The 27397-nt window shown below is 35.2% G+C and overlaps 1 protein-coding gene across 1 annotated transcript in view; it reads right to left on the minus strand.

The window, feature by feature from the left end:
• Positions 1-27397, minus strand: part of SLCO1A2 (solute carrier organic anion transporter family member 1A2) — a 109595-nt gene that overhangs the window by 17416 nt on the left and 64782 nt on the right. Inside the window, exons 2-8 of the mRNA XM_008065827.2 lie at positions 24259-24380; positions 16719-16860; positions 12232-12364; positions 7994-8100; positions 5543-5689; positions 2228-2326; positions 1450-1671 (exon numbers count right to left, since the gene is read on the minus strand). Coding sequence (XP_008064018.2) covers positions 1450-1671; positions 2228-2326; positions 5543-5689; positions 7994-8100; positions 12232-12364; positions 16719-16860; positions 24259-24318 — 910 coding nt within the window. The 5' untranslated portion in view covers positions 24319-24380. The remainder of the gene's footprint in view (positions 1-1449; positions 1672-2227; positions 2327-5542; positions 5690-7993; positions 8101-12231; positions 12365-16718; positions 16861-24258; positions 24381-27397) is intronic.

A 27397-nucleotide genomic window follows, 5' to 3' on the forward strand; every position in this document is an offset into this window, starting at 1 on the left:
GGGAAGCATATAACATCAATAAGGGTACCCACACTTTGCCTGTACAATGACCACTTATGTACCTAACCCTGAATTTTATCCCACATCTTTAAAATAAAAAGTAAAAGAAAAAAAGAGAAGGAAAATAAAGAAAATTGGATTGATCTTACAAATCACAAGAGGCCTATCAGTCTATATCAATCTTTTAAGAAGAGTTTTAAATATACATATATATGTACATATATATATATATATATATATATATATGTTTTAAATTTCAGTGATTTTATTTTAAAATTGTGGGATACAGTTCAGGATTAGGTATACAAATATAATCATGATGATTCTGAGAATTTGCAAGATTCTGAATTGGTTTCAAATGATCCAAGTATTAGATTATTTTAATTGTGGTTTGAGAATGTAATTGTTAATAAAACTTCTGTGCAAATCAGTATTATAATTTATGGGTAATGGTAGAAATAGCAACAGCATCAATAAAAATGTTAATCCTAGTAGCAGTATTAGTAGTAACATGTTCCAGAATATCTTTTACTTTCACATAACAATTCTATAATAACAAATACCATTATTATTCTCCTTTTACAGGAATCCTCCAAATAAACACTCTTTAATAATGCCAATGACCAGGCCACACACCCACACTAATAAAAACTAAATTAGACCTTTTACTACAGAACTTTCAGGGATGAGTAATTTTTTAAAAATTTCTAGGTGATTCCAATATGCGGTCAAGTTTGAGAATCAGTGCTCTTGAATAATTAGACTATATTAGCTTAGTTTTCCACAGAAATATCTTTTGTAAATCATGCATTGAACTTTTACCAAGGATCTATTAAAAAGCTGTATGAAATATACACCTGCATTTGCTGGAAAACCGCTGTGTAGTTCAAAATTACCAGTATCATATACCATATGATAATTTTTTTATTTTTACTTTTTTTTTTACAGTTTGTGACTTGGGGAACATGTTCTTTTTAAATATTATTATTATTTCCTTTGTACAATATAGAAAATTAGGTAACATCATGTTTTATTTTTCTGCCTTAACTTCCAGGAAGCTGGCAGTTAAGCAAACATTTTTGTTATAAAATTATACTCCTATTAAGACTGATGTACATTTTTCCTACATTTGTTATAAGCTTAAATTTCTATACGTTATTTCTTAAATTTGGCCTATGTTCTCTGTAAAATAATTTTTTTAAAACAAAAGGGACCAAATATGCTCAGACTGACATAAAAATGTATATAAAGGTTGATCTGAAATAGTGCAGCCTCCAGATTATGCCACGTATTTTCAAATAGTAGCACAGGAATAATTCACCAGTGACTGTTAATAACAAGTTGTCTTAACATAATATAGCATATTATAGTGTTAGACTAAAATAAAGACACATCTGTAGAAAATAAAAAGTAAATCATATACTATTAGAGGTTTTTTTTAATATTTGCCTTTAGTGATTCCACTATTTTCTTGCTTGATCTCTTCTCTTTGTTTCTCTTCTTTGTCATTTTTAATGATGTCAGGATTATCTTCTAGTCCTTCTTTTGGAAGTGTTTTGGGCAAAAAGAAAAAAGGAATGGCAGTAAGCACATTCACTACTGCACAAATCAGAAAGCCAAACCACCATGCACCAACCCAACGAGTATCAGTGGGAGTTATGGTCAGATCATCTGTAAAGGAATATATATTTTTTATTAGCTTAACTCAGTATTTCCTGTATGAACTACAGAAAGTTAATAAAATTATAATTATCTGGTATAAAATTTCATATAATTACTCATAAAATTTTTCTGATAATATGCAGTGTTATAATACTGTTTACTTAAAAATTAGTCTGATTATTTGTCCCATCATGTAAGCAATTTAAATTAGGTGCTCACTAAATAAAAGTCCTATTTCATTACCCACAAATGATTGCTTGATTAAAAAACATTTGAACCTATGTACTTAAATCTTTTGAAACCAAGTATTATGGTTGAGATACAGTAGAAATAGCATTGGATTTTGAATCAGAAAATCAGCGTTTTATCTTGCTCTCTTGTTTATTGCTTACTGGTTTGAAGTATATAAAAATTTATTTAAACTATTCCACCCCAGTTTGCTCACTTTTAAAGTGGAGATAACCTTTCTAATTTTGTTTCAAGTAAGGCAATGATTATATGTGATAACATACCTGAGATATTTTACATATACTAAATACTGTATACGTAGATTTTTTTGAATTACCTGTGTTCACAGATCCAGTGTCTACATAAACGTTTGCACAGAATGATGCTAACAAAAGCCCAATCAAAGGACCAATGATAGTTCCTGTTTGTATAAACCCTAAAAATAAACAAAAATATAAGGTTATAGTATAATTATATACTTACATAAAGAATTCTGGGTCTATGAAAAGCCTGAAGATTAAATTACTTTTGCTTTGAATTTTTTTGACTTAGATATTCAATTTATAAGGATATTAAGGCTGTTGTGTTTATAACCGATGTTTGTTTCTGTAAATGATGAAAAATAAGCCTCATAATCTAAGGGCACTTCCACTAGGCCTCCAAATTCTCCTTACTGGGTCACAGTTAAAGATTTGTGTAGCAGCACAGGCAATCCCAGCTACGATCACGCTATTGACAAAACCACTGTATAGAGCAAGATTCTTTTGATGCTTTCCACAGGCATGCTTTTAAAGGAATTCTAAAGTAACACCTTATTGTGATGAATTTCATGTGGTGCATTCCTCAGGAAAACTCCACTTTCAAATCTCCAACTTGAAACTTCCTTCTGGCTAGGTGCTCATTATTAAGATACTTCTCTCCAATTTTGTCATAATCTCCTTTCTTATCTTTCACTTTCTTATTTCCCATGTCTATCAGTCCTCTATGTTCTCACCTGAATTCTTACTCACTGGGACTCCATCATCAGCTGTTTCGTGACTTGTCTACAATTCAGCATCTATCCTAAGCTCTCTCTGCCTACTGAAAATCCAAATAAGAGCTTCTTCAACTCTCTTTATTTTCATTTCCAAATTTGTCTTTGAGTATTGCCTCTGTCTTCTCTGTGGAGAAGATATGGAGAAGCCCAGTCTATACACATCCGACTTCTGATTACCAATCCCTTTTATCTTCTCTGAGGTCTTGCTCTACCACACACTCTCTCGTGCCTGTTCAAACATCCCCTCTTCGATGATTCTACAATATTTCAAATCCACTCTGCTTTCTTTTCACTACACTCTCTGCCTCTACTTAAGTCCTTTAACATTATCTTCCAAATATTCTCAGGTAGTACCAGTGGTCTCTTTGTTATTAATCCATTGTCCTCTTTTGGTCTTCATCCTCTTAGCTATCTAGGTTTTTTGACATTTCTGGCCAACTCCTCTTTTGACAATTTCCTCCTAAGAAATTTTTTAAAAATTATACATTTATTGTTCAATTTCTTCCTTTATGACTATCTATTTATTTGTTTATTTTTCTTCTTATACTCTTCCCAAAGTAGGAGTGCTTCCCAGTATTTTATTCTAGAATCTCTAAGAATAAATGATGGGGACCCCAAAAGAAGAAATTAATTTTTTTGCAGAGGGCAGATCGCTTGTATTACAAGCTTTCCTCATTCGGTAAGTGTTCTAGGAACCTATAAGCATGAGTGTACCCGCCTGCGTTGTTGTGAGAGGCTGCCTCGTGGAAGAAATATCCTGAGTTGTTGCTCTTCTGCCATGACATTGCACCTGTTCAACAGTTTTTGACCAAAAAAAGCATGACTACTGCACCCTACCTTCCCTATTCACCCAATCTTGTCACGAGTGACTTTTTGTTTGTTTTCTCAGATGAAAAAAGTTCTCAAAAGGAAATGTTTTGCCAGTGTGGAAGAAGTGAAACAACAAATGGCAGAAGCACTAAAAGACATTAAAACTGATGAGTTCAAAAATTGTTTTGAGTAGTGAAAAAGCATCTTGATAGGTGTATTGTATCAAATGGTGAGTACTTTAAAGCCTACTGAAGTTTAAGCACATAAGAGTAAATACACAATTATTTGTAAATAAATTGTGATTATTTGGGGTTCCTTTTGTATATGGGTCCTTTTATAAAAACCTCATTTCTTCCTCTTGTTTTCACTTATTGTCTCTGGGTAGATGACTCTCAAATTTTGTCTAGCTTTTATGTTCTCTCCTAAATTCCAGAGCCATATATAGATCTGTTTTCTTGATCTATAGCTAATTGGCTTATAGTTATTTGAAGATACATGCATATATGTGCACACACATACTATATGTGTAATACTTATAATTATGTAGATATGTATTTACTGACCTTATATGAACCTATCTTATTCATCTTAATACATATAAAGATTATCACAGTTATTTTATATATTATAGATTCTAGTATTTGTTGAATAAATAAATCCACATTATAACAAGGCATTTGTTCATTTACTGTAGGAAATTGCTTGAATTCTTTCAACATAAGTAGGATTTTGAAAGGACTAAATAGAAAAACCCTGAAAATCATAATTGCCAAGTGAGTGAGTTGCCCAAAAGTGCCAAAAGTTATGTGGAGTAATGATGCCTAAATACTTTAACCCATCTTGACTATGGTCTATAGTCATCCTATTCAACATTTCTTATCTTCTCTCACCTTATTTAACATTTCTTATGTTTAGAAGATATGCCTACATTAATAGGAAAATGTCACTAAACTCAAAGTTATGAGTTTATGACCTACTTAGATGAAATAACTAAAGAATATATGCAAGTCATGCAGAATAAATTAAGATCATTTAGGAGATTAGAAGACAACATAAGAAGGCGGGTCTGAAGTTGTCTATTGTGCCAGGTGACGTACATCGATTTAAAAACGATAATTTCAAAAAATGTAACCCCAAATATAAAGACATATATTTGTGAAAAATATGAAGAAATCTGACTAATATGGAGAGACTGTGTTGAAGAGATAACTATATGGGAAACGAAATAGATAAATAGGGTGCAGAGCCATGAGTAATAAGTGGAGAGATCAGATTTAATAAATAGGGAGACTGGTATGTTTTAGGAACATAGTAGACAGACATGATTAAAATAATGTTTGAGAAAAATTATGCTGCAAGTATGTGTATAAGAAATTGACAAAGGAAAATACTAATGATAAAACAGCCAATAAAGAAGTTACAATAATCTACAGATGAAGTAATGAGGACTTAAACAAAAATAGCGATAGTGAAAAGGGTGAGAAAGGTTTTTAATATAAAGGACATTTTAGAGAAAACACTGGTAAATAAATCTTATAACAGTTTGGATATAGTGTGATGCTAAGGAAAGAGTCAAAGTGAACTTAGGATTTGTGAAATTTCCAATAGCTGAAAGCAGATTTTTTAAAATATGGGTCATTTGGAATTAGCATATATTTCTCCATTCAGCAAACTTTTATTGATGACCAGCCATGCCAAGGCACTGCATATCATTCTGGAAACCACTGAGCACAGAAAAATAATGAATTTCTACCCTCAAGGAAGTTGCTACTTTGAAAAGGAGATAAGGCAGATTTTCAAACTTACCAATATATAAAGGAGAGTTTTCAGATTTGGCAAAATCTTCTATATAGGAAATTCCCAAAGGCATGATAGGAGTTTCACCCATTCCACGGATAATATTTCCTACTAGTACATATACCCACATGAATGATTTAACGTCCTTCATACATTCTGTATTAAAATGTAAAAAGAGATATTGCATCAGTGCCTTTGGTAGTAAAATGTTAGTGATACTTAATTCTAGGTTTTCTTTAGGCATTTCACTGTTCTTCTGTGACCACGGTAGTCAATGATTTATATTACTACACTAGCAATGAATCATTGGGCCAATCCTATTGCATTTTCCGGCAGAATACTTAAGTATGGACAAGTTTGAGTGATATGCTAGAGGTAGTTCCTACTGGGTTGAAAGAGATGAGTATTCCAATTCAGCATTTAGTGACAACTCCATGGTAGTTTGATGGGACTGTTACACCACAGAATTTGACAGACACTAAATATCAAGGCTTTTTATTCACCTAAGAGATTCAACTAGGGGACCCAATTGTGTACTACAAATACTACCTATTCCTATACAAAGTTGGGGAAAGAAAGAAAACCCACAAATATCATTCCCTAGAATTGACGTTATAAGATTTAAACCATTGTCTCACTGAAATTTGTATTCTCTATAGCTCTAATTACTTTATGGAAACTGAAAATATTTAATTGAAAAGTAATCACCATTTCTCTATAGAGCCTATTGGCTGTACCACCAAACAACTCTCTGTAGAGAAATTCATACCAGTCTTTGGAGCAACAGCTGCATGGGAATTGAAAGTGAGAAAGATAGAGAGATTTCTAAACACTTATATCTACGTTTTTTCCATTTATATTCTAATCCAAAATCCTGGTGAGGAAGCTCTGTGAAGTGATGTTTTCTGGGAAGTGAAGGACAATGTACTCTCACCTCCTATAAACTGGCTGAGTGCTGCATGTGAGTTCCTGATCACAAATGGGTTCAGGAACGTCTTGTGAGTTCTGTCTCTCAGTCATTTCCAGTTCAGAAAATTGTAATCTCCATTTTTAGGTATTCAGATTTTTTTGAATGATGAGCACAGTGATTAGTGCCTAGAGATCATTGGCAAACTCTAGTCCTAATCTAGGGCAACACTGAAAACATCAGGTGAGTGATACTATCAGTGTGCATTCCTGGAGATGTACCAGAACAGAAAGATGTTGCTATATCCACTACAATGCAGACTAGCACCCAAGTCAGTCTTTGGCAAAAGCTAGTTCAAAATAGCTACTGTGGATGTCACTGTTTTTCTTTTTTCAGGGAGGATTCCTTGACAGAGCTGCTGGGGAAGCTAGTCTTTAGCTTTCTGAAACTATTTTGGTTTCCTATAATGGCAGTGAAATTTCCAGTCTTGGAGACTACTACAACTTCCACAGATATAAATCCAAAATAAAAATTTTCCCAACACAGGAGGAAAGGTTTATAACTGAGGTAAGTCAGCAGAATCATCTCCAAACCAAATATCACCAAAAGATTGTGTAGCTTCCCTAGTGTATGGAGGGGCAGAGCCAGTATCTTGTTACCTGGGCCTACAGGATGCTAGAAGAAGCACTACTATTGCATTGTGTTACAAAGTAGCATCTCCAAAGAGGAAAAGGGGAGTAGAAAGACAAGTTCCTAGTTCAGCAGAAAGGGACTAAAGAGACTAAAGTAATTCAGAACTATAGCATACTCTCTTGCTTTCCCTGCTATGAAAGATCAGTGATAGAATTCATATCTCTTGAACTTCACCCCTTCTCTATTTCCTCTTTACATAATCATATAGTCCAAATAATCAGCATACATTCATTCTTCTAAGATGTTTTCTTCTGTGAGATTAACGTGGTCCTTGGATAGATGGCTTTTACTCATTTTTAAATAACCAATTTAAGAAACAAATTAGTCTTAAGAAATACATTCAGACAGGATACAATGGTTCACACTTGTAATTCTAGCACCTTGAGAGGCCAAGAAGAGAGGATTGCTTGAGTCCAGGAGTTTGAGACCAGCCTGGGCAATATATAGACACCCTGTCTCTACAATAAATAAATAAAAAAAATAGCCAGGTATGATGGTGCACACCTATAGTCCCAGCTATGTGGAAGACTGAGGTAAGAGGATCACTTGAGTCCCGGACTCTGAGGTTGTGTATAGCTATGACTGTGCCACTGCACTCTAGCCTGTGTGACAAGTAAGACCCAGACTTTAAAAAGACAAGAAAAGAAAAAGTATATTCAAATATAAGATAAATAGCATTCTGTGTTATTAGCTATTCTTATTCCCCTTGTGATCCTTTCCAAAATCCTTGAAGAGAGAAAATACCTTTGTTCATATGCTTTACTCATTTAATCAAAACCATTATCTCATTTGAACCCCTTAGAAAAAAGTGCCCAGTTTCAAATTCACTGAAAAGAAAGCAATAAAATGAAGTAGACAACCTGATGGATCTTGCGTTGGCCTTAAAACCTGGGTTCCATTTTCCATACACAAGAAACTGTTTGAGGATATGTTGCCTGAAACTGAAACTGTAGATTCATATTCATAGCTGTATGAAAACAGGAAAAACATGTTTATGTCAAGGAGATAATGAGGACAATGTGGCAATGTACAGGTTATTAACTCCTGTTTCCCTTATGGCACAACATCCAAATCCAATAAAAATGTCTTTTCATCTTTGCCACTCTATTATATCATGAATTAAGAGCATCAAAAAATACTTGCTCACATTAAATGTGTAATCTTTTTATAATTGCCTTACAATTATTTGCATGTGAGTAATCTGTCTTTAGATTATCTAATATCAGCCTTCTGTGATTTTTAGGTAGTCATATCTTAGAAATAATTGCTGTCAGATAAGGAAAGAAATTTTAAAAAAATAAGTCTTAATAAAATATAATTAAGAAGACAGACTTTGGAGGAAATAAAAACACACAAAAACAAGTCTCCAACTTTGGATTCTCTAAGGTTTGCTTATAAGAAGCATGGCCCCCACTTTCTGAGAATCCTTACAATAATTCCTCCATGTGTTTAATAAATCCCCAAGAAAAACAAAGTATTTGCCCATTGTCATGAAAGACCTTAGGAGAATCTCAATCGCCATGACAGAATAATATAATGACTTTTTCTCTTCTCATAAGAATGAAAGGATCAATCGGCAGTGACCATTTAACTTAAGGAAATTATCACACAATCCACATATCCTTTCTCAGAAAATAAGTTACAGGCTGCAAGAATGGAGAAAATATGAACAACTGAGTCTCTCTTTGTTAGAAATTATGCTGGATTGCCTTCAGTGTTTCTATTAGATAAGAAGATGCCAAAAGAAAACTTGTCCTTCTGGGTTCCACAAGAGCTAAAGAGTACTTGAATGCCATCAATAGTTCTTATTTCTGTGCTACAGGATATAATAAAATGGATCAAAATACCTTCCCCCTATTACAATTGCCCAGTGATGCCCACAGAGTTTGGCTGTGAACTGTGGACAAAGATTTCTATCTGTCTCTATGTTCATGACCCTGTAAGGTAGGACAACCTCAGAGAAATAACACCTTTAGCAGATGGTGGAAAGAAATGTAAATGACAGCTGAATATTACTTGACATTGTCTTAAGTCAGATGATAATAAAAGTACAGTAAAAACTCTTTGCCGAGAAGCTCCTGATCCCTTCAAAAATACTTACAAAGATTAAATACTTTTGTTTATTTAATTTATCCACTTAAAATCTAATAACTCAAAGTCCATTCATTACCAAAATACTAGCAAAATGGCAGCAAACTCATTTTAAACAGAAAAGAAAAAGACATAATTCCACAAGGTTAAAGAGAATGAGAAATTTGACAATAAGAGAGAATCCAACAAGATTTTTAAAATGAGAAGGTAGATAAGTGAGTGGTCACTGAATCAGAAGATGTGAGAAACTCAACCATAAGTGCCTGCAAGGAAGCAGTCAAACACATGCCTCAAATCCCTGGAAAGTTTCAGGCAAGATACTTACAAATGCCGGGCTTGGTGGCTCAGTCTGTAATCCCGCACTTTGGGAGGCTGAGGTGAGTGAATTGCCTGAGCCTGCGGGTTCGAGACCCGCCTGGGCCGCCTGGCGTGCCCTCATCTCTACAATGAATCAAAAAAATTAGCCAGGCGTGGTAGCGCGTGCCTGTAGTTCTGGCTACTTGGAAGGCTGAGGCGCAAGGATCACCGGAGCCCAGCAGGTCGAGGCTGCGGTGGCTGGGAGCAGCCACTGCACTCCAGTCTGGGTGACAGAGTGAGACTCCAACTCAAAAAAAAAAAAAAAGAGATACTTATAAATGCAAAAGTGAGCATGATCCAAAAAACAGAAAAGTTTAAACACTTTGATTTGAAGTTTATTTAAGGAACAGTTAGACTCCCAGAGACATCCCTGTCACTCCAACTGAAAACATCCATTGATTCTAGACAGGCACATTGACGATAGGGAGGCCATACTAAAAGCTGAGGATATTAAAGAAAAAAAGCGACATTCCCATTCCTACCTGTCTGGTAGCCAAGTTTCTACATTCCAAGTAAGAGACTGAAAAATCCCTGTCTAGAACAACTATAAATAAACAATTCTGAACCATTTATAAAACAACTGGTCTCTATGCCCTCACTCTATAAAGAAGTCTTCTATTAGCCGAGTCCTACACACACACGCAGAACTTCCAGGTAGCTTGCTGTTGTTATTCCTTCCTCTAAAATATGAATAGATAAACCAAGGATGAATGAAGCCTCTAACAGTAAAGACAGAGATAAACAAACAAAAAACTGTGCATTTGAAAGAGCCAGAGAAAATGAAGACAGATGAAGAAAACTTAAATAGGAAAAGACAGTGCATTCTTGTAAGAATGATAAGATGTTCCTAAAAAAAGAGACATTCAAAGTATGAAAAAAGTTCTTGAAAATTAAAAATGTGATACACAAGCTAGAAAGCCATTCAAAAGCTTGAAAGATAAAGCTAAACATCCAAGAAAGTAACAAGAAGACAAGAAAATAGAAAGTTAGAGATAAAAGATATGAAAAACCCAAACATAATCTAGAATTCCAATATTCAAGTAGTAGAAGTTCTAGAAAGAGAAAACAAAAAAATATTTGGGGTGTGAGGGAGATATTATCAAAGAAATAGAACATACGAGTCCAAACTGAAGGTACCTAGCACAATGAAGAAATAAATTTATACCAGTATGATTATCATGAACTTTGGACTTGAGATGAAAAGAAAATCCCAATCATTTCCAAATAAAGAAAACTTACCATAGAGATTACAATGGCATTGAATTCTCAATAATAATATTCGGTGCTAGGAAAATTAGAAAAATGTCCAAAATCCCTAGGGAAAATATTTTCAATCTAGAATTTTACCCTGGCTGAACTATCACTCAAGTGTGGGAGTAAATCAGAATATTTTCAGATGTAGAAAGTGCTACATTTTATACTTCCCTTGAGCACTTTCAAGAAGGCTATTGATTATTATCTCCATAAAAAGAAGCAAGAGTAAAAAAGAAAATAGATGTGACACCCAGAAAATAAATAACTGAATGTAAGAAAGAGATAAAAAGCAAATTCCCAAGGATAATAATGAGAAAAAATTCCAGAAAATGGTAATACAGCAGGTCAAGAGAGTTCCCAGTTCAGATTGCAGATGGAGAACTGAAGATTTTATGAGAAGTATTCCAAAGACAAAAGTGATGCCCTCTGATGTGGATAAGTTTCTTGAGAGGACATTTGTCTTACCAGTGGGAAGTTTGATGATGAATTAGTGAGAAATACAAAGAAGCTAATCAAATGGAAAAAAACTGGGTTATTATTTCTAGTTTCTGACTTGAAGTTAGAGATGCGCGGCTCTTGCTTTCACTTGAGCACTTAGAAGCCATTGTAGGGTTATTAATTGTCCTAATTTCAATGTTGTTGTGTCTCAGAAAATAGAGAGGCCCAAGGAGAGGGAAAGAGATGGGGAAATGGCTGATGTGGAGCACTCAGACCACATACAATATTTATTGAAAAAGTTCACTGTATTATAAGAGGTGGTTTGTGGCACCTCAAAAGAATTACAATGCTAACACCAAAAACCACTGATTACAGATCACCATAACAGAGCTAATAATAATGTAAAAGTTTTAAATATTATCAGAATTACTAACATGTGCCACAGAGATACAAAGTGAACATATTTTGTTTTTTAAAAATGATGTCAATAGGCTTACTTGATGCAGGGTTTCCACAAACCTTCAATTTGTAAAAAAAAAAAAAAAAAAATTGTGTACATAAATGCTTTGGTAAAAATCAAATTAAAAATCAGCCTTCAGATTTGCCTGTCTCTTGGTGACCTACAATTAAGCAGCATCTCATTGTAATTAGAAGTCTCTAGATAATCCTGAGAAGGAGAAATTCCATCTTTTCACTGGTCCTACTTTTCCATCAGACTTAACTCCATGAATGAAATGTCCCAAATCTCTACTGTATAAATTGGCAAAATGTGACTTCCTAAGTGGAAGTGAGACAGCCAAGACCCCAAAACAGACTGAAGGAACAGAATCTGTGTCTTCCCATTCCTATTACAGTGCTTGGTGCTGTTTGAAAACATTGCTTCTAGAGAGGAAAGAACAAGCTTCATTTCCTGCAGGTGAAATTGAATCTAAAAATCATCAAAGACTGGAATACTTACTGATTCATGAGGAAATGAGGTAGTGACTTTAAGAAACACCCTAGGCCCATAAACACACATCCGACACCAATCATTATAGGTCTATGCAGTTTGGTTCCAAAATAACTCACAAATATAATCAACAAAAGATTTCCTAGGAAAAAGTAGAGAATACTTATTTCAATAAGTATAAACAAAGTCTTAATTAACAGCCTCACACAATCATTTACATTCTAGTATTTATTGCATAGCAACTATCTTAAATACTGGGATTTGTTCTGGGGATGCATTAAACATAAATGAGTAAGACACAATCTCTGCCCTGAAGGGCTTTGTTTCGCAATGTAGATGTACACATAAACAGATATCTATGGAGCATGAACATATTTTTAAAAAGAGAAGAGAAGTCAGTGAAAAAGATGAAATAATGGTTCTGGGATTATCTAAACTTGTGAAATGATATGCAAAAGTAAGTACAGTATCAGCTTGCATATGACCTCTCTCTCCATGCCTGCTTCACAGAACACATAATGTCTTCTTGCGTTCAAAAAGAGAAGCAAAAGTCAATTTGAGATCGGCATGTGTTTTGCAACTTATTAATTCAAAGATAAACTTATATTGTTCAAGATGACCAAGTCAGGAATCTATTTTTATTTCTACTTCTTTCCTTAGATTAGATAATGTAGTTAAGCTTTTTTAAAAAAGTAAATCCTCACTTCTCCTACTATGTCTCAAGCAAATCAGGATTTGAGGAGTAAATATGTCAATGAAAAATTTACCCCCATATCTTAAGATAAAGAAACTAATTGGAGCCGGGCTCGGTGGCTCACCCTGTAATCCCGCGCCTTTGGGAGGCTGAAGGGAGTGGATTGCCTGAGCTCGTGGGTTCAAGACCCGCCTGGGCAGGCGAGTCTCTACAATAAAATAAAAAAATTAGCCGGGCGTGGTAGTGCACGCCTGTAATTCCAGCTACTCAGAAGGCTGAGGCGGAAGGATCGCCGGAGCCCAGCAGGTCGAGGCTGCGGTGGCTGGGAGCGGCCACTGCACTCTGGTCTGGGCAACAGAGTGAGACTCCAACTCAAAAAAAAGAAACTAATTGGAGATGGACAGGCCCTTGAAGAGTATGCAGTAAAGGGCTGAAAAGCCCAAATAAATGAGTAAGTTATTTGCAAACCATGCATTTTTTTAAATTCAAAAAATAATATCTACCCTGCTCCTGTCATATGTAAGGGAAGTCTCTATGATGACTCAAGATGATAAAAATTTCAAAAATGTGTTTCCTCAAGAAAGTAGTAATTTAATAAGTGATGTGGTATATTTTGAAGAGCTTTCTTCAAATCTCTCTTTCTAATCTGCCTTGTACGGAGGCAAGATGCCAGCCTGTATATTATATAATGATGAGTGCCCCCTCCTCTTTAGCTACAGCAGCCATATTGACCTCTGTAGGTTTTTTAAATTCCATCATCAAAGCCAATCATGTTGAAGGTAGTGTCTCCAGAGACCACTGGTTGAAATGCATAGCTATTTTTGAAAAAATAAAGAAGGAATTTTCCCTCTTCACATAAAAGTGAGTTCATCTTTCATATTGCCTTGCTCTGTCAGTAAAATAATCACCATGAGAAAAGATGGGGAAAGATGTAAGTTTTTGTCAGGGGCATGCAAAATGCTGCCTGTAAAAGTGACTGGGAAAATGTAATACTAAGTGATACTTTTATTGGCATCTATACATTTCCTCTCCCCACCCTCAACACTATTTCAGATCTTCATCATTCTCCTCAAGCCACTTACCACCACCCACTAGTGGTAGAAATAGTTACTAGTGTTTTTTGTTTGTTTGTTTTTGTTTTTTGTTTTGTTTTCATTTTGAGTCTCACTCTGTCGCCCAGACTGGAGTGCAGTGGCCGCTCCCGGCCACCGCAGCCTCGACCTGCGGGGCTCCGGCGATCCTTCCGCCTCAGCCTTCTGAGTAGCCGGAATTACAGGCACGCGCTACCACGCCCAGCTGATTTTTTATTTATTGTAGAGATGATATCTCGCCGGGATGCCCAGGCGGGTCTCAAACCCGCGGGCTCAGGTAATCCACTCACTTCAGCTTCCCAAAGCGCGGGTTACAGGCTGAGCCACCGAGCGCAGCTACTAGTGTTTTATTTTTTCATGAAATTTGGGGCAATCAAACAAGAAGGCATCTGAGTTTTCCATCCTATGGCCTTACCACCTTCCTTCAGTTTAAAGGGCTGTGGTAGCCATCTGACCATCCAACACCCAACACACCACCTGGGTACTGTCATTTTTTTCCTAGCAATTTACTCCAGAAATTAAAGCCTCCTATATATATTTTCAGCTTCTTCCTTGCTGCTGAACTTTATTCTACAGATATTCTCTAGTTTCTTTCCAAACTTCTCAGAACATTCATCTATAATCACAGATTTCCATTTTTCTCCTCTTAGTCTCTCCTAGAATCAGTGCTATCTCCTCTGCTTTCTAGTTTCTAAAGCTGCTAAAACTGAAAGTTTCCTGGCAAAGGACATCAATTATCTCTATTATGAAACTCAGGAAATTATTTTTTATCCTTATCTAACTAGATATTTTAAATTTTTTGACACTGTTGATATGTGTTGGTTTTTTTTTTTTTAGTAAATTTTGGGGGTTTCTACACCATTCTTTCCAGGTTCTTCTCTTATTTCTCTGACCATTCCTTTTCTTAACACCTCATGGGATCCTTTACTTCTATCTGTACCTTAAATATCAATATAAATATTGATAAATTTCAAAGATCTATTTTCTGTCCATTGCACTCATCACCCTATATCTTCTCCCTGAATAACCTCATCTACTCTCTCTCTCTAGTTTTAACAAGCACCTATTTACTCACTTATCAATAGCTCCAGCGCAGATAGTTCTCTAGCGTTTCAGACTCACATAATTACAACACAGACATATAATTTTGGCACTGATTGTCACCAATAGAAGTTACAGCTATTTGCAGATTACATTATGGTTGGTGGAAACACCTTAGAATATTGACACTAATAATTACTTGAAAATTAGTACTATATTTTATTTAATGTGTTGAGTACAAATATTGCTATATGACAAGTTGTTTTAGTATTTTGATAAATCTATTTCAATATAATTGGCTTCCGTTGTACCCATGTAATTTTTATTTTATGCAATTAAGATTATTATCCTGAGATAATATAGCATAAGATTGCCAAAGGGGTCCTTGCACAGAAAGATTAATGACTCCTTCCAATCTTTAGTGACCCTCCCTCACTTAGAGGATAAAAAGATAACTCTATAGCAAGAACACTAAAGTGTCCATGGCCCATTTCTCACCCCTGCCCATTTCTTTAGGCTCATGTTCTAAGAATTTCCACCTTAATCTTGGATAGCCAATAATATTGGGTTGAATGTTGTTCCCCACAGAGGCTATTATGTTGTCTCACCTTCCTGCTTCTTCTGTCAGAATTCCTTTTACATATACCTAACCCTATTTCTATAACTGGAAAACTTTTATTTATCTTTTAGTAGTCTGTCTTCCCTAAGTGAGGATTTATCCCCTCTTCTCTTTCTATAGGAATGTATATATATTCAAACTTACTGCATTCAATTAAAATTATTATTTACATCTATATTGTCCGTTAGACTGTAAGATAAATCTATGCAAAGACTATATAAGAAGTTAGTTTTAACTCCATTGCCAGAATCTAGCATACAAGTGGAACTAAGATCTGAGGGAGGGAAATAGTAGGAGACAAGATGAAACATCACCTATTTCAGTTCTGCCTTTCCTCAACCCTGATTTTTCTTTCAAATACTGGTTAAATAAATTAAAGACAATTTTCACCTTGAAGAAAGTAGAAGCTAGTATAAAACTAGAAAGGAGTCACACTCATATTTCTATACAGCTTTGTTCATGCAAGTCTTTATTTCCCTCATTCACTTTCCCTCACATATTTCCAGTCATACACAAAAATCAGAACCTAAGAGTAGACTTTATTCTTCCCTAGAGGCTACTTTTGAAATAAATCCAGGGAGACAAGAAAGCAAACTTTTTTCTTCTCTCTGAACTTAGAAAAGAGAATTGTCTACTTTTAGGACACAATAGAAGAAAAAACGTTTGCATTTCAATTGTAAAACAAATACTTTTGATCCCCATAATATCTTCTAAATACAAAGGCAAAGCCCCTAGTTTCCTTTAGGGTTATCAAATGATAGATTTAAATATAGACACTGCAAATACTCTGCCACTCATGCTAGATAACCCAGAATCTCTCAAAATAAAAAGGACAGTGGTGGAACATATGGCAATATTTAGGTGTTATTTTGGGGTGATATATCAATGAATTGTTTCTTAGCATATTCCAAGTTTAGTCATGCTATTTAATCAGTTTCAGAAAACATAACTCAAATTAAATGGTCTAAAGCAGCAAATAATGAGAATAAAGTTCAAACTAGTTACTTAGATAAGACAAAATACAAAAAGAAGTGTAAAAATAATTCATTACCAATTTCAAAGCTTCCATTAATAAATCCAACTAGAGATGTCGGGATGTTGAATTGTCTCTCTATTTGTGTGAGCATGGAATTCATATAAGATCCAGATAGTGTTTTGGATACATATGCACATGTTATTGCCAACAGAAACATCTAGAGAAAAATATTAGAAAACATAGAAAAATTTATTGTAAAATTGTATATTTGTCATCTGTTGAAAAAATATCTTCTACGTAAGATTGGTTGTCTCCAACTTAAGTAACCTTTGAATTTGCATGAAATTTTACAATGTGGTTCTTCTTATTTGTAATGGTGAGTTTTCTCTCTGAAAACTCAAAGTTAGAGTAATTTCATAAGTAGTTGTAGCCTCCACAATATGTTATAAGCATACCTTGAATATACATAGAAACGTTCATTCTAAGAAAGATATAGCCAATGATTCAAATAGGTCTTCAGCACTACAACACTTTCTATCCTTACATAGACTTTAATGGAAAGAAAAAATATAGGATTACACAAAGACATTGTTTTTGTAGCAAATTTGTTTAAGTTCTCTCTGCAGGAAAATAGGTCCCCAGATGACCTTGGCCAAGCCCACACTTTCCCTCTTTTGCTTGTTATTCTTGGGTAAAATTAACTGAGAATTCAACATTCTGCACTCTTAAAAAATGGAGGAAATGTCCAGGACAATCTGAGCTATGTCTTCATTCATTCAGTAAGGTGCTCTGCAACACTTGAGTTCAGCGATCTCGGGGTATAGAAACCAAGGCTAGAGTGTTTTCAGGGATCCTCAACCGCAATGCAAATAAGGCTCCATCCACTCTGGGCATCTTTCCTGAGCCTTGGGGGATCAGCTCACTTCAATTCTTTTTTCTTTTTCCTTTTATTTATTTATTTATTTATTTTAAAGATGTGGGGTATAATTCAGGGTTAAGTATATAAATGTTCATTATGCAGGTACCCTTGCATGCCCCTGGGAAAAGGGGGAGGTATGCCCCCCCTTTTCCCAGGCAGATTCCCACTACTGCCAATCTCACTTCCCCACCTCTCTCCCGGCAGTTTCCCACTATTGTCAATCATTCTCTTATAGTATTACGATAATTGTTCAATGTCCGCTTATGAGTGAGAACATGTGATACTCAGTTCTTTGTTTATATTAAAGATTACTCAGTATTATAGACTCTAAATCCGTCCAGATTGCCGTGAAGTTCATGATTTTGTTCTTCTTTATGACTGTGTAATATTCCATCATGTATATGTATCGCATTTATTTTATCCAGTCCTCTTTTGATGGGCAGCACGGTTGGTTCCATGTTCTTGCTACTGTGAACAATGCTGCAATAAACATATGTATGCAGGTATCTTTTTTATAGAGTGATGTGAGTTCTTCTAGGTAGATTCCCAGAAGGGGGATTGCAGGGGCTTATGGAAGGTCGATTTTTAGACCTTTTAAGAATCGCCACACTGTTTTCCACAGAGGCTCCCCTAGTTTACATTCCCAACAGCAGTGTAGAAATCTTCGCTTTTGGCCACATTCTCTCCAGCATCTGTTGATTTTTTAGTTATTGATGATAACCATCCTGACTGGAGTTAGGTGGTACCTCAGTGTAGGTTTAACTTGCATGTATTTGATGACTAGTGAGGCTGAGCAGTTTTTCATGTATCTGTTGGCTCCTTGTATGTATTCTTTTGAGAACTGTCTATTCATATCTTTTGCCCACTTTGTAATGGGGCTTTTTTTTTTTCTTTTCAGCACATTTGAGTTCCTTGTAGACCCTAGATGTTAGGCCTTTGTCAGACAAACAGTTGGCAAATATTTTTTCCCAATCTGTGGGCTGTCTCCCCGTTCTTTTGGTGGTTTCATTGGTCAATATCCTTGATGAACATTGATGCTAAAATTCTCACCAAGAGCCTAGCAAATCGGATTCAACAACACATCTCAAGAATCATCCATCACAACCGAATAGGCTTCATTCCCAGAATGCAGGGCTGATTCAACAATTGTAAAACCATAAACGTAATTAAATACATCGACAGATGTAAAAACAAAATCTACATGATTATATCAGTAGATGTGGAAAAAACTATTGATAAAATCTAGCGCCCTTTCTTGATAAAAACTCTCAAACATCTAGGCATAAATGGAATATACCTCAAAATAGTAAGAGCCATCTACAAGAAACCTACAGCCACTGTACTGCTAAACAGACAGAAATTGGAGCCATTTCCACTGAAAACCGGAACAAGATAAGGATGCCCATGCTCACCCCTCTTTTTCAACATAGTTTTAGAAGTCCAAGCTAGAGCAATCAGAAAAGAGAAGGAGATCAGCGGTATCCAAATAGGAAAAGAGGAAGTCAACTTGTCTTTCTTTGAAGATGACATGATTCTATATCTCAAAAACCCAAGAGAATTTGTCAAAATCTCCTTGTACTGATAAAGGACTTTGGCAAAGTCTCAGGGTATAAAATCCATGTGCAAAAGACAGTTGCATTTCTATACACCACCAACAAACAAACAGAAACTCAAACAAAAAGCACAATCCCATTCACAATACCATAAAAAATATATATATATCAAATATCTTGGCATCTTCCTAACCAGAGACATGGAAGACCATTACAATGAAAACTAGAAAACACTGCTCAAAAATATCAAAGATGACACAGACAAATGGAAAACTATTCCATGCTCATAGATTGGAAGAATCAATGTTGTTAAGATGTTTAACCAACACCCATTAAACTGCCAGCAGCATTCTTCTCAGACCTGGAAATGACAATACCCAAATTCATATGGAAACATAAATGACCATGAATCGCCAAAACAATCCTCAGAAGAAGAAAAAAAAGACAAAGCAGGAGATATCACACTTCCAGACTTTAAACTTTGTTATAAAGCTACAATAATCAAAACAGCCTGGTATTGGTATAAGAACAAGCATAGAGACCAATGGAACAAGATAGAGATTCCAGAAGCTAAACCTCAATTTCTCAACCAACTCATCTTCAACAAAGTCTCCACCCAATGGAGACAGGAGAACCTATTCAGTAGATGGTGCTGGGAAAACTGGCTGACCACATGCAGAAGAAAAAACAAGATCCCTACCTATCACCATACACAAAGATCAACTCTAAATGGATCAAAGACCTAAATGCAAAACCTCAAACTATAAGAACCTTAGAAAATTCAGGAGATACCCTTATGGAAATTGGAACTGGCAACCGATTCCTGATCAAAACCCCAAGTGCCCATACCATAAGAGATAAGAAAGACAAGTGGGAGCTCATCAAACTGACATGCTTAAACTCTTGATTCTGTTTATTCTTGCTTTTTACCTAATATTCATACTACAAAATTTCCATATGTTGAACATATCACATTTCCTATATATTGAAATACTTTCAGAACACAATAAGGTTGATGCAATCCATGACAACATCAACGGTAACTTAACAAATAGAATGATTTTGATCACCAGGCGCAAGTATGATTTTACTAAAAAAATGAAAGTTAAAATTCTGATAGACTTATTAAATCAGAAAAAAAACTTAGCTTTTAATAAGAAATTTTAAAACAGAAGAATTGAATACTAGAAATAGTATAGTTGGATAGATTAATTACTGCTTCAAAATCAAATTATAGATAGATTTATGTAAACTTAAATTGTGGTCTCCAATCATATATGTCTTACAGATTATTTCTTGGCCTATTAAAGATAGTTTCTGATGGCACACATATCCTGGGATACCACTGGACATACTCTCAAGCCAACACATTCAAATTCCTAAAATCTTCACCTCTCACACTTTCCACACCCTTAGTCTCGAGTCAACCACACAATTTATTTTCTACCTCACACATCCCCTTCAAGATTATTCTGTTTCCCGGTCTCCAGTCCAGCCACATGTTCTTTATGATCAGCAAATGATATCAGAAATGTTACCTGCAAACTTACCTCTATCCCTGACCCTTGAAATTTGCCTATAGCTTATTTATTTACTTATTTATTTGAGTTGGAGTCTCACTCTGTCGCCCAGACTGGAGTGCAGTGGCCGCTCCCGGCCACCGCAGCCTCGACCTGCTGGGCTCCGGCGATCCTTCCGCCTCAGCCTTCCGAGTAGCCGGAATTACAGGCATGCGCTACCACGCTGATTTTTGATGTATTGTAGAGATGAGGTCTCGCTGCCCAGTCGGGTCTCGAACCTGCGGGCTCAGGCAATCCACTCACCTCAGCCTCCCAAAGGCGCGGGATTACAGGCTGAGCCACCGAGACCGGCTGCCTATAGTTTAGAACAATAGATGTCTCTTCTACTGTGCAATGAAGTCCCTCCACTCATGCTCTTGAATCCATTCTTCCTATTTCTGAGATTCTAACCCATCAATTATTGCTCCTTCTACTCTATTTTAATCTCACACACTGTACTGCTTCTCTCCCCACATGTCTATTAATATAGTCAAGGTACTTATGTCTTTAAAAACAAAAACAAAAACTTTCTCTCAGCCCTGATGGTAGCTACTCTAGCTACCATAAATCTACTTGGAAGGAAAGTCTTGACTCATTGCCTACACTATTTAACCTTCCGTTCACCTTTCAGCCTGTTAACAGGTGGTGTTCTCTGAAGCCACTCCATAAAAGGTCATATATAACTTCCTGATTTTCAAATCCACTAGCTACTTATGAGTCATCAGCTTACTCTATGTCTCTGAGTCATTCCATACCATTAATATCTCTTATTCCTGAAATTCCCTCCCTCAATGCCTTTTACATGATGTCCTTTCACTTACAATACCTTTCTTCTTCTTTTATACTTGTAAATATATAATCAATTTTCAAGACTCAGTTCTTCCATCATTTCCATTGTGAAGACTTCCTTGTCTTTTATTTCCAGGTAGTCTTGATCATTCATTCCTACTATGTACCTACCTCTATTATAGTCCTTATCACAGTGCACTTTATTTATGTTTGGATGACTGTAACTTCCTCTCTCATTATACTTTAAACAATTCATAGATAGGAACCATATATTATTTACCTTTGTGTCTTTGGTGCCTAGTAAGTGCCTGACAAATAGTAGGTACCAATACAAGTTTACTGAATTAATGACAGAATATCAAAAACATCTTGAAGAAGCCAGAACTGAAAGTAAGATGAAATATATTAGGATTCATTACACTGGCTTAGTTCATTTGCGCTGCTATAACAGAATACTGTAAGCTGGGTGATTTATAAACAGCAAAACTTTGTTTCTGAAAGTTCTGGAGGTTGAAAAGTCTAAGATTAAGGTACTAGCAAATTCGATGTCTGATGAGGGCCTACATACTGGTTCATGGACAGTCATTTTTTCACTGTGCTTTCACATTGCAGAAAGGGCAAAGAAACTCTCCTATTTCTTTTATAAGGGCACTGAATCCATTCATGAAGTTTCCACCCCTTTAACCAAATCCCTCCCAAAGCCCACACTTTCTACTACAATTATATTTTAGAGGCTACGATTTCAACATATGAATTGGGTGAATTGGGCGGAGGGGTACACAAACATTCAGATCACAGAATACACCTAAAACAAAAGTGATCTGTATCAACAAATTTGAGAAACTCTAAATAAAAATTTAGATGGAAAAAAAAATCTAGAAATTTGAACAGCAACTTTAGTATGAGTCAAAACGAGTCAAAACTATGATATGGTGACAAGATAAAATAGCTGTATCTCTATTTATCTTCTATATTAAATACCATTTGTGGAATGTCTCTCTTCCCACTACAAAACTTTGCAGAGCATATTATTGAGAGTAAATAATTTTCATGTGGTTTTGTAATTCCGGTTTTATAATTAAAAACAAGAACCACTAAATCAAGTACAAATCAGATTTGGGAAAATAATTTATTTGATTTAACATTTTAAGAAAGGAAATATATGAATCATGACCTCAACACTTTTGCCCTAAAACACCAAGAAGTGTTGACTAAATTATTTGATTCTGTTCACAGAGTAAAAGAAATCAGTGACTATCCTGACTTTTGTCCAGTGCTAAATAATTTATATATTTATTTATAGAGCTAGCCAGACTAGCTTTTAACAATAATGCCCTTTAAACTCTATTTTTACAATAAAGTTTGAAGCAAATTTGTTGTGGACAGTTCTTTTATGCTGTCTAAATATTTTTGCTTAATGAATAGATTTCTTTTTTATATGTTTTTTATTTTTAAAGATGTGAGGTACAATTCAGGGTTAGGTATACAAATGTTCATTATGCAGGTACCCCCATCCCCTGGCAGATTCCCAGAAGCAAAGGAACTTGATTAGAAATTGTCTCTCACTTTCACCTGATGAAATTGTGCTTGCAATATTTTGTCATACATTCACATCAATATCTAATCTTGCTAAGCCCCAAAATGATCAAAAATTAAATTTAAAACCTATTTTTGTAACATCCGACTTGACTTTTATCCACAAATTCTATTAATAATAATGCTAATGCTTTTTGAATGTTTAATATATTCCAGTCATTGTTTCAGGCATTAAAAAGTCCTATGAGGTGGAAATATTGTTATTACCCTTTTCAGATGAGAAAACTGACGCACAAAGAAGTTAATCAGCTTATTCAGTGTCACACCGCAAATAAGTAAATAAGCAGCTGAACTCACAAGGGAACCCAGAAAGCCTGAACCCAGATCCTTATTTTTAACTACTCACTACAGGAGAAGGACATTAGAATTAAGAGATTATTTAGGGGAAACTTGTATTTATTTTTATAATTAATCCAGCATTTCAGGCAAAAGTAGTTTTCTTGATTTATATCATAATTCTCTAATTTTGTGCACATGTATAGATTTCTCCTACACATACATACGTGAAAAACAAGCTTCTGATTGGGATAAAATGGGCAGCAGTGTCTTAGTTTGGAAACCACTTGCAGGCACTAGCTGTAGAATCACGAAAAATCCCCAGATCCCTTGGTTTACAATATATTCAAATTTTGTTTGAATGTCAAATGACTTTGATTATAAAAAGAGAATTTTCTGTGAAATAGTCAAAACCACCAGAACAGCTGACAAAATGGGCATTTTTCTTGTAAGGAATGATTGTTAAGTTGCCAAAGCTTGAAGAAAACTTTTGTTTTACTGGGTCACTGCGAAGTAATCTTTTCATACAAATCAACAAAGTATTTATGTCCAATAAGCCATTTTCCAAGAATGACCCCCACATTTCTCTGGGTTAGAAGCCCTGCAAGGGTGAGCATTAAATTTGCCTTTGATCTAGAAAAATAAATTCTGCCACAGTATAATGTGTACCTAAAACTTTTTAAGATTCTGTCTTCCATTTAAGCCCCTCAAAACGATTTCTGATTAAATTACCTAAATCAATAATCCTATTTAGACACACCCTCTCTTATAAAAACTTCTTTAAAGTAAGAAATTATCCATAGTTCAGATAGCATGACATTAATATTAGATCACCATATAGAGATAAAAAATTTTACAAGGACTGTTCAGTTCAGGTTTAAAAAATAGTGTACATGCAAATATATCCACAAAAAGTTCCATACCTTCAGCTTGGAAAGACATCTTACTCTATGGGTTTCAATTCTTTTCTCAGTTTCTCCCATGTTGCTCTTCTGAGTATTCCAAGGTATTTATGTTTTAAAGCTTGATATATTTTAGTTCTACCCTTTTAAGAAAATAAAAATCTGTTAATGACAAAATCATTATTCTTTTGAAGAAAGTACTGAATCTGAACAACAGTAATTGAAATCCATTGTATTACAAAAATACCTGGGAAGTTTTTGTTACGGACTAGAAAATGATGGCTTTAGAGACTAGTTGTTGATTTTCTATTGAAAAAGTTACTTCAAATAACGTTAGTTACTCTTTAGTGAGATGAAAGATATCAGAGTAATTTGTTATGATTCCCTTGCAAAATAATGACCACATGGGTAAAACAAAGCTTTTCAACTCTTTAGCCAAAACAAATAGAACCAAAGTGAGCTCCTTGGACTTACATGAAACTAGCTACTCTTAATAACACAGAGACTTTGATTAGTGTTTGTGCTAAAAATCTGCTTCAGCAATCCTACCAAGGCTCAAAAATCTCTACTTGGCGGGGTTCCTTCTTAAGTTCTTTGCATTCCAAGATTTCCCTGGAGTCTCAGGAAGGGAAACAATTTCTGGGGCACTGATGATTCGCGGAAACCTGGGGAGATTTGGAATTTTAATCATGGATGTAGCCTAAGTAGAAATAACAAACAATTCTCTGATCTGGAAAAGAATACTACAATTTCAAGTTGAGATATAAGATTTTGGAGGAAATCAAACATATAAATGGAGATCTGTGTGTAGCTATAGGTAATAGGTATAGATATTAATATATGTAGATCTACATGTATGTATACTATGTAGGCACACATTTTTATATGTAAAACAAAAAATTGGCTTAAATGCCACTAAATTCTACTAAATCCTTGACAAATATTTTATTTTGTGTCTTGAGACTAGAACAATATTTTGTGTCAAAACAAGTATTTCACTTTGACAAGTTATTCTAGCTGCCAGAATGACATTTTAACAGCATGTCTAGCATTAATTAATTAGAATCCTATAAAAAATATGTATTCAACAAGTGATTTTGAATGGCACAACTTTTTTTTTTTCTTTTTTTTTTTTGAGTTGGAGTCTCACTCTGTTGCCCATACTGGAGTGCAGTGGCCGCTCCTGGCCACCGCAGCCTCGAACTGCTGGGCTCCGGCGATCCTTCCGCCTCAGCCTTCCAAGTAGCCGGAATTACAGGCATGCGCTACCACGCCCGGTTAATTTTTTTAATTTATTGTAGAGATGAGGTCTCGCTGCCCAGGCGGGTCTCGAACCCGCGGGCTCAGGCAATCCACTCACCTCAGCCTCCCAAAGGCGCGGGATTACAGGCTGAGCCACCGAGCCCGGCTGGCACAACTTTTTAAAAACATAATTGTCTCACATCTACAAATGTGCTGAATCCCAGACACACACATTAAGGCAATAGCCACTTCACAATTACGTGTTAGTTTAGTTTTCTTTACTCATTCTCTCACAGACACAAAAAAATTTATTGAAAGTATACCAGGTGCCAGTTATTGTGCTAAGCACCAGAATTTAGCAGTGAACAATACAGGCAAGCTGTCCTATGAATAAAAAATATATATATTATAATTATGTTTCTATGGGAGAAATTTGGACCCAGATCCCAAGGAACTTATACTTTTATTGGGAAAGCTAAAACTTTTAAATAAAACACATTGGAATAGAATCAAACTGTGTATGATGAAATATGCCTTGTTTGGTATATAGATTATCATTGAAAGTTATAGAGACACTCTTGGCAATTCTAAATACATATGAACTCATGCTGCAATCTTCCAACATAAAATTCCAAATCACCTCAACAATAGTGCAAATACATCACACTGGTTTTGGGAAACGGATAGAATGGGATAACTTTTCAAAAGAGTAGAAACTGGTATACTTTAATTATACTATACCAAATGTAGTTTAATCATAACCCTCTCAACTGCTCTCATTTATTTCTTCTCTTGCATTTGAACTCAATCTCTCTCCTCTATTTTTCTTCCTTCTATCCCATCTTGCCATTATTTTAGCCCAATATAGTCATCCTATCAAGCAATAAGAGAAGTAACTTCTTTCTCTCCCATGTCAAAATTGTCTTCACTCTTTTAAAGTGACTAAAAACTGACTATTCTAAATATCTATTTTTCATATGCAGTTAGAGGGCCTAGAAACTAGAATTACTATCACAGAAAAACGCATAGAGGAATTCTATGCCCTTCTTCCCATGAAACGTGCCACTAAATAACCATCTAGAGCAGGTTTTATCACTATGTCTTGAAGATTTGTTCAAAATGTTCTTACTGTATTGAGAGATGTCTTGACTGAAGTAAGAGGTAGAATTTAAAGCTAGGTACTTGAAAATAATTAAATATGATTAAATTAACCATAAACCTTCCCAAATTTGTCAACCTATACAGTGAAAACATATTTTCAGATACATGTTAAAAGTTTTCAAGGAGAAAAATAAATAAGTGAATGAAGAAAATATATTCCATTTATTCAGCAAAATCCATGAAATCCAATAGTTAATGTTGCAGTCATTGTTGACCACTTTGGCTCCAAAACAGGAAACTGTGTGTGCTGTTTCTTCATCTCCTGGAGGCTGTGGGAGTGCCAGTCATGTAAACAGTCCCCTTTTGTTAGCACAGTTTTGTTTACACAGTGACTTCTGCTCTCAGGACCACATAGCATCTCTGACAAATCCGTATCAATCATCACTGCTAATGAAATGACTACTGAAGCTTTATTAATTAGAGAATCATTTTATTTCTCGAACCGCTTCTCAGCATTCAAATGGAAACAGGTAATGCTTCTGTAAGCTTTCTCATGCATGTTTGGTTAACTTTCTTCCATGCCTACTGGACAGCTCTGGATTGTTCTGTTTTGTTTATTTGATTGTAATGATACACACACATAAGCACACACAAACACACACAACAGGAAATCGACTCTCTTAACACATTTTTAAGTACGCACTACAGAATTGTTAACTGTATACACATTGTTGTACAGCAGATCTCTAAACCTTTTTTTCTCTTGCATGACTGTAACACTACATCCATTGAACAGAAATTCTTTGAGGTTTGGACA

Source organism: Carlito syrichta, unplaced genomic scaffold (assembly GCF_000164805.1).
Source record: "Carlito syrichta isolate Samal-C Ts95f unplaced genomic scaffold, Tarsius_syrichta-2.0.1 Scaffold308809, whole genome shotgun sequence".
Classification (NCBI taxonomy): domain Eukaryota; kingdom Metazoa; phylum Chordata; class Mammalia; order Primates; family Tarsiidae; genus Carlito; species Carlito syrichta.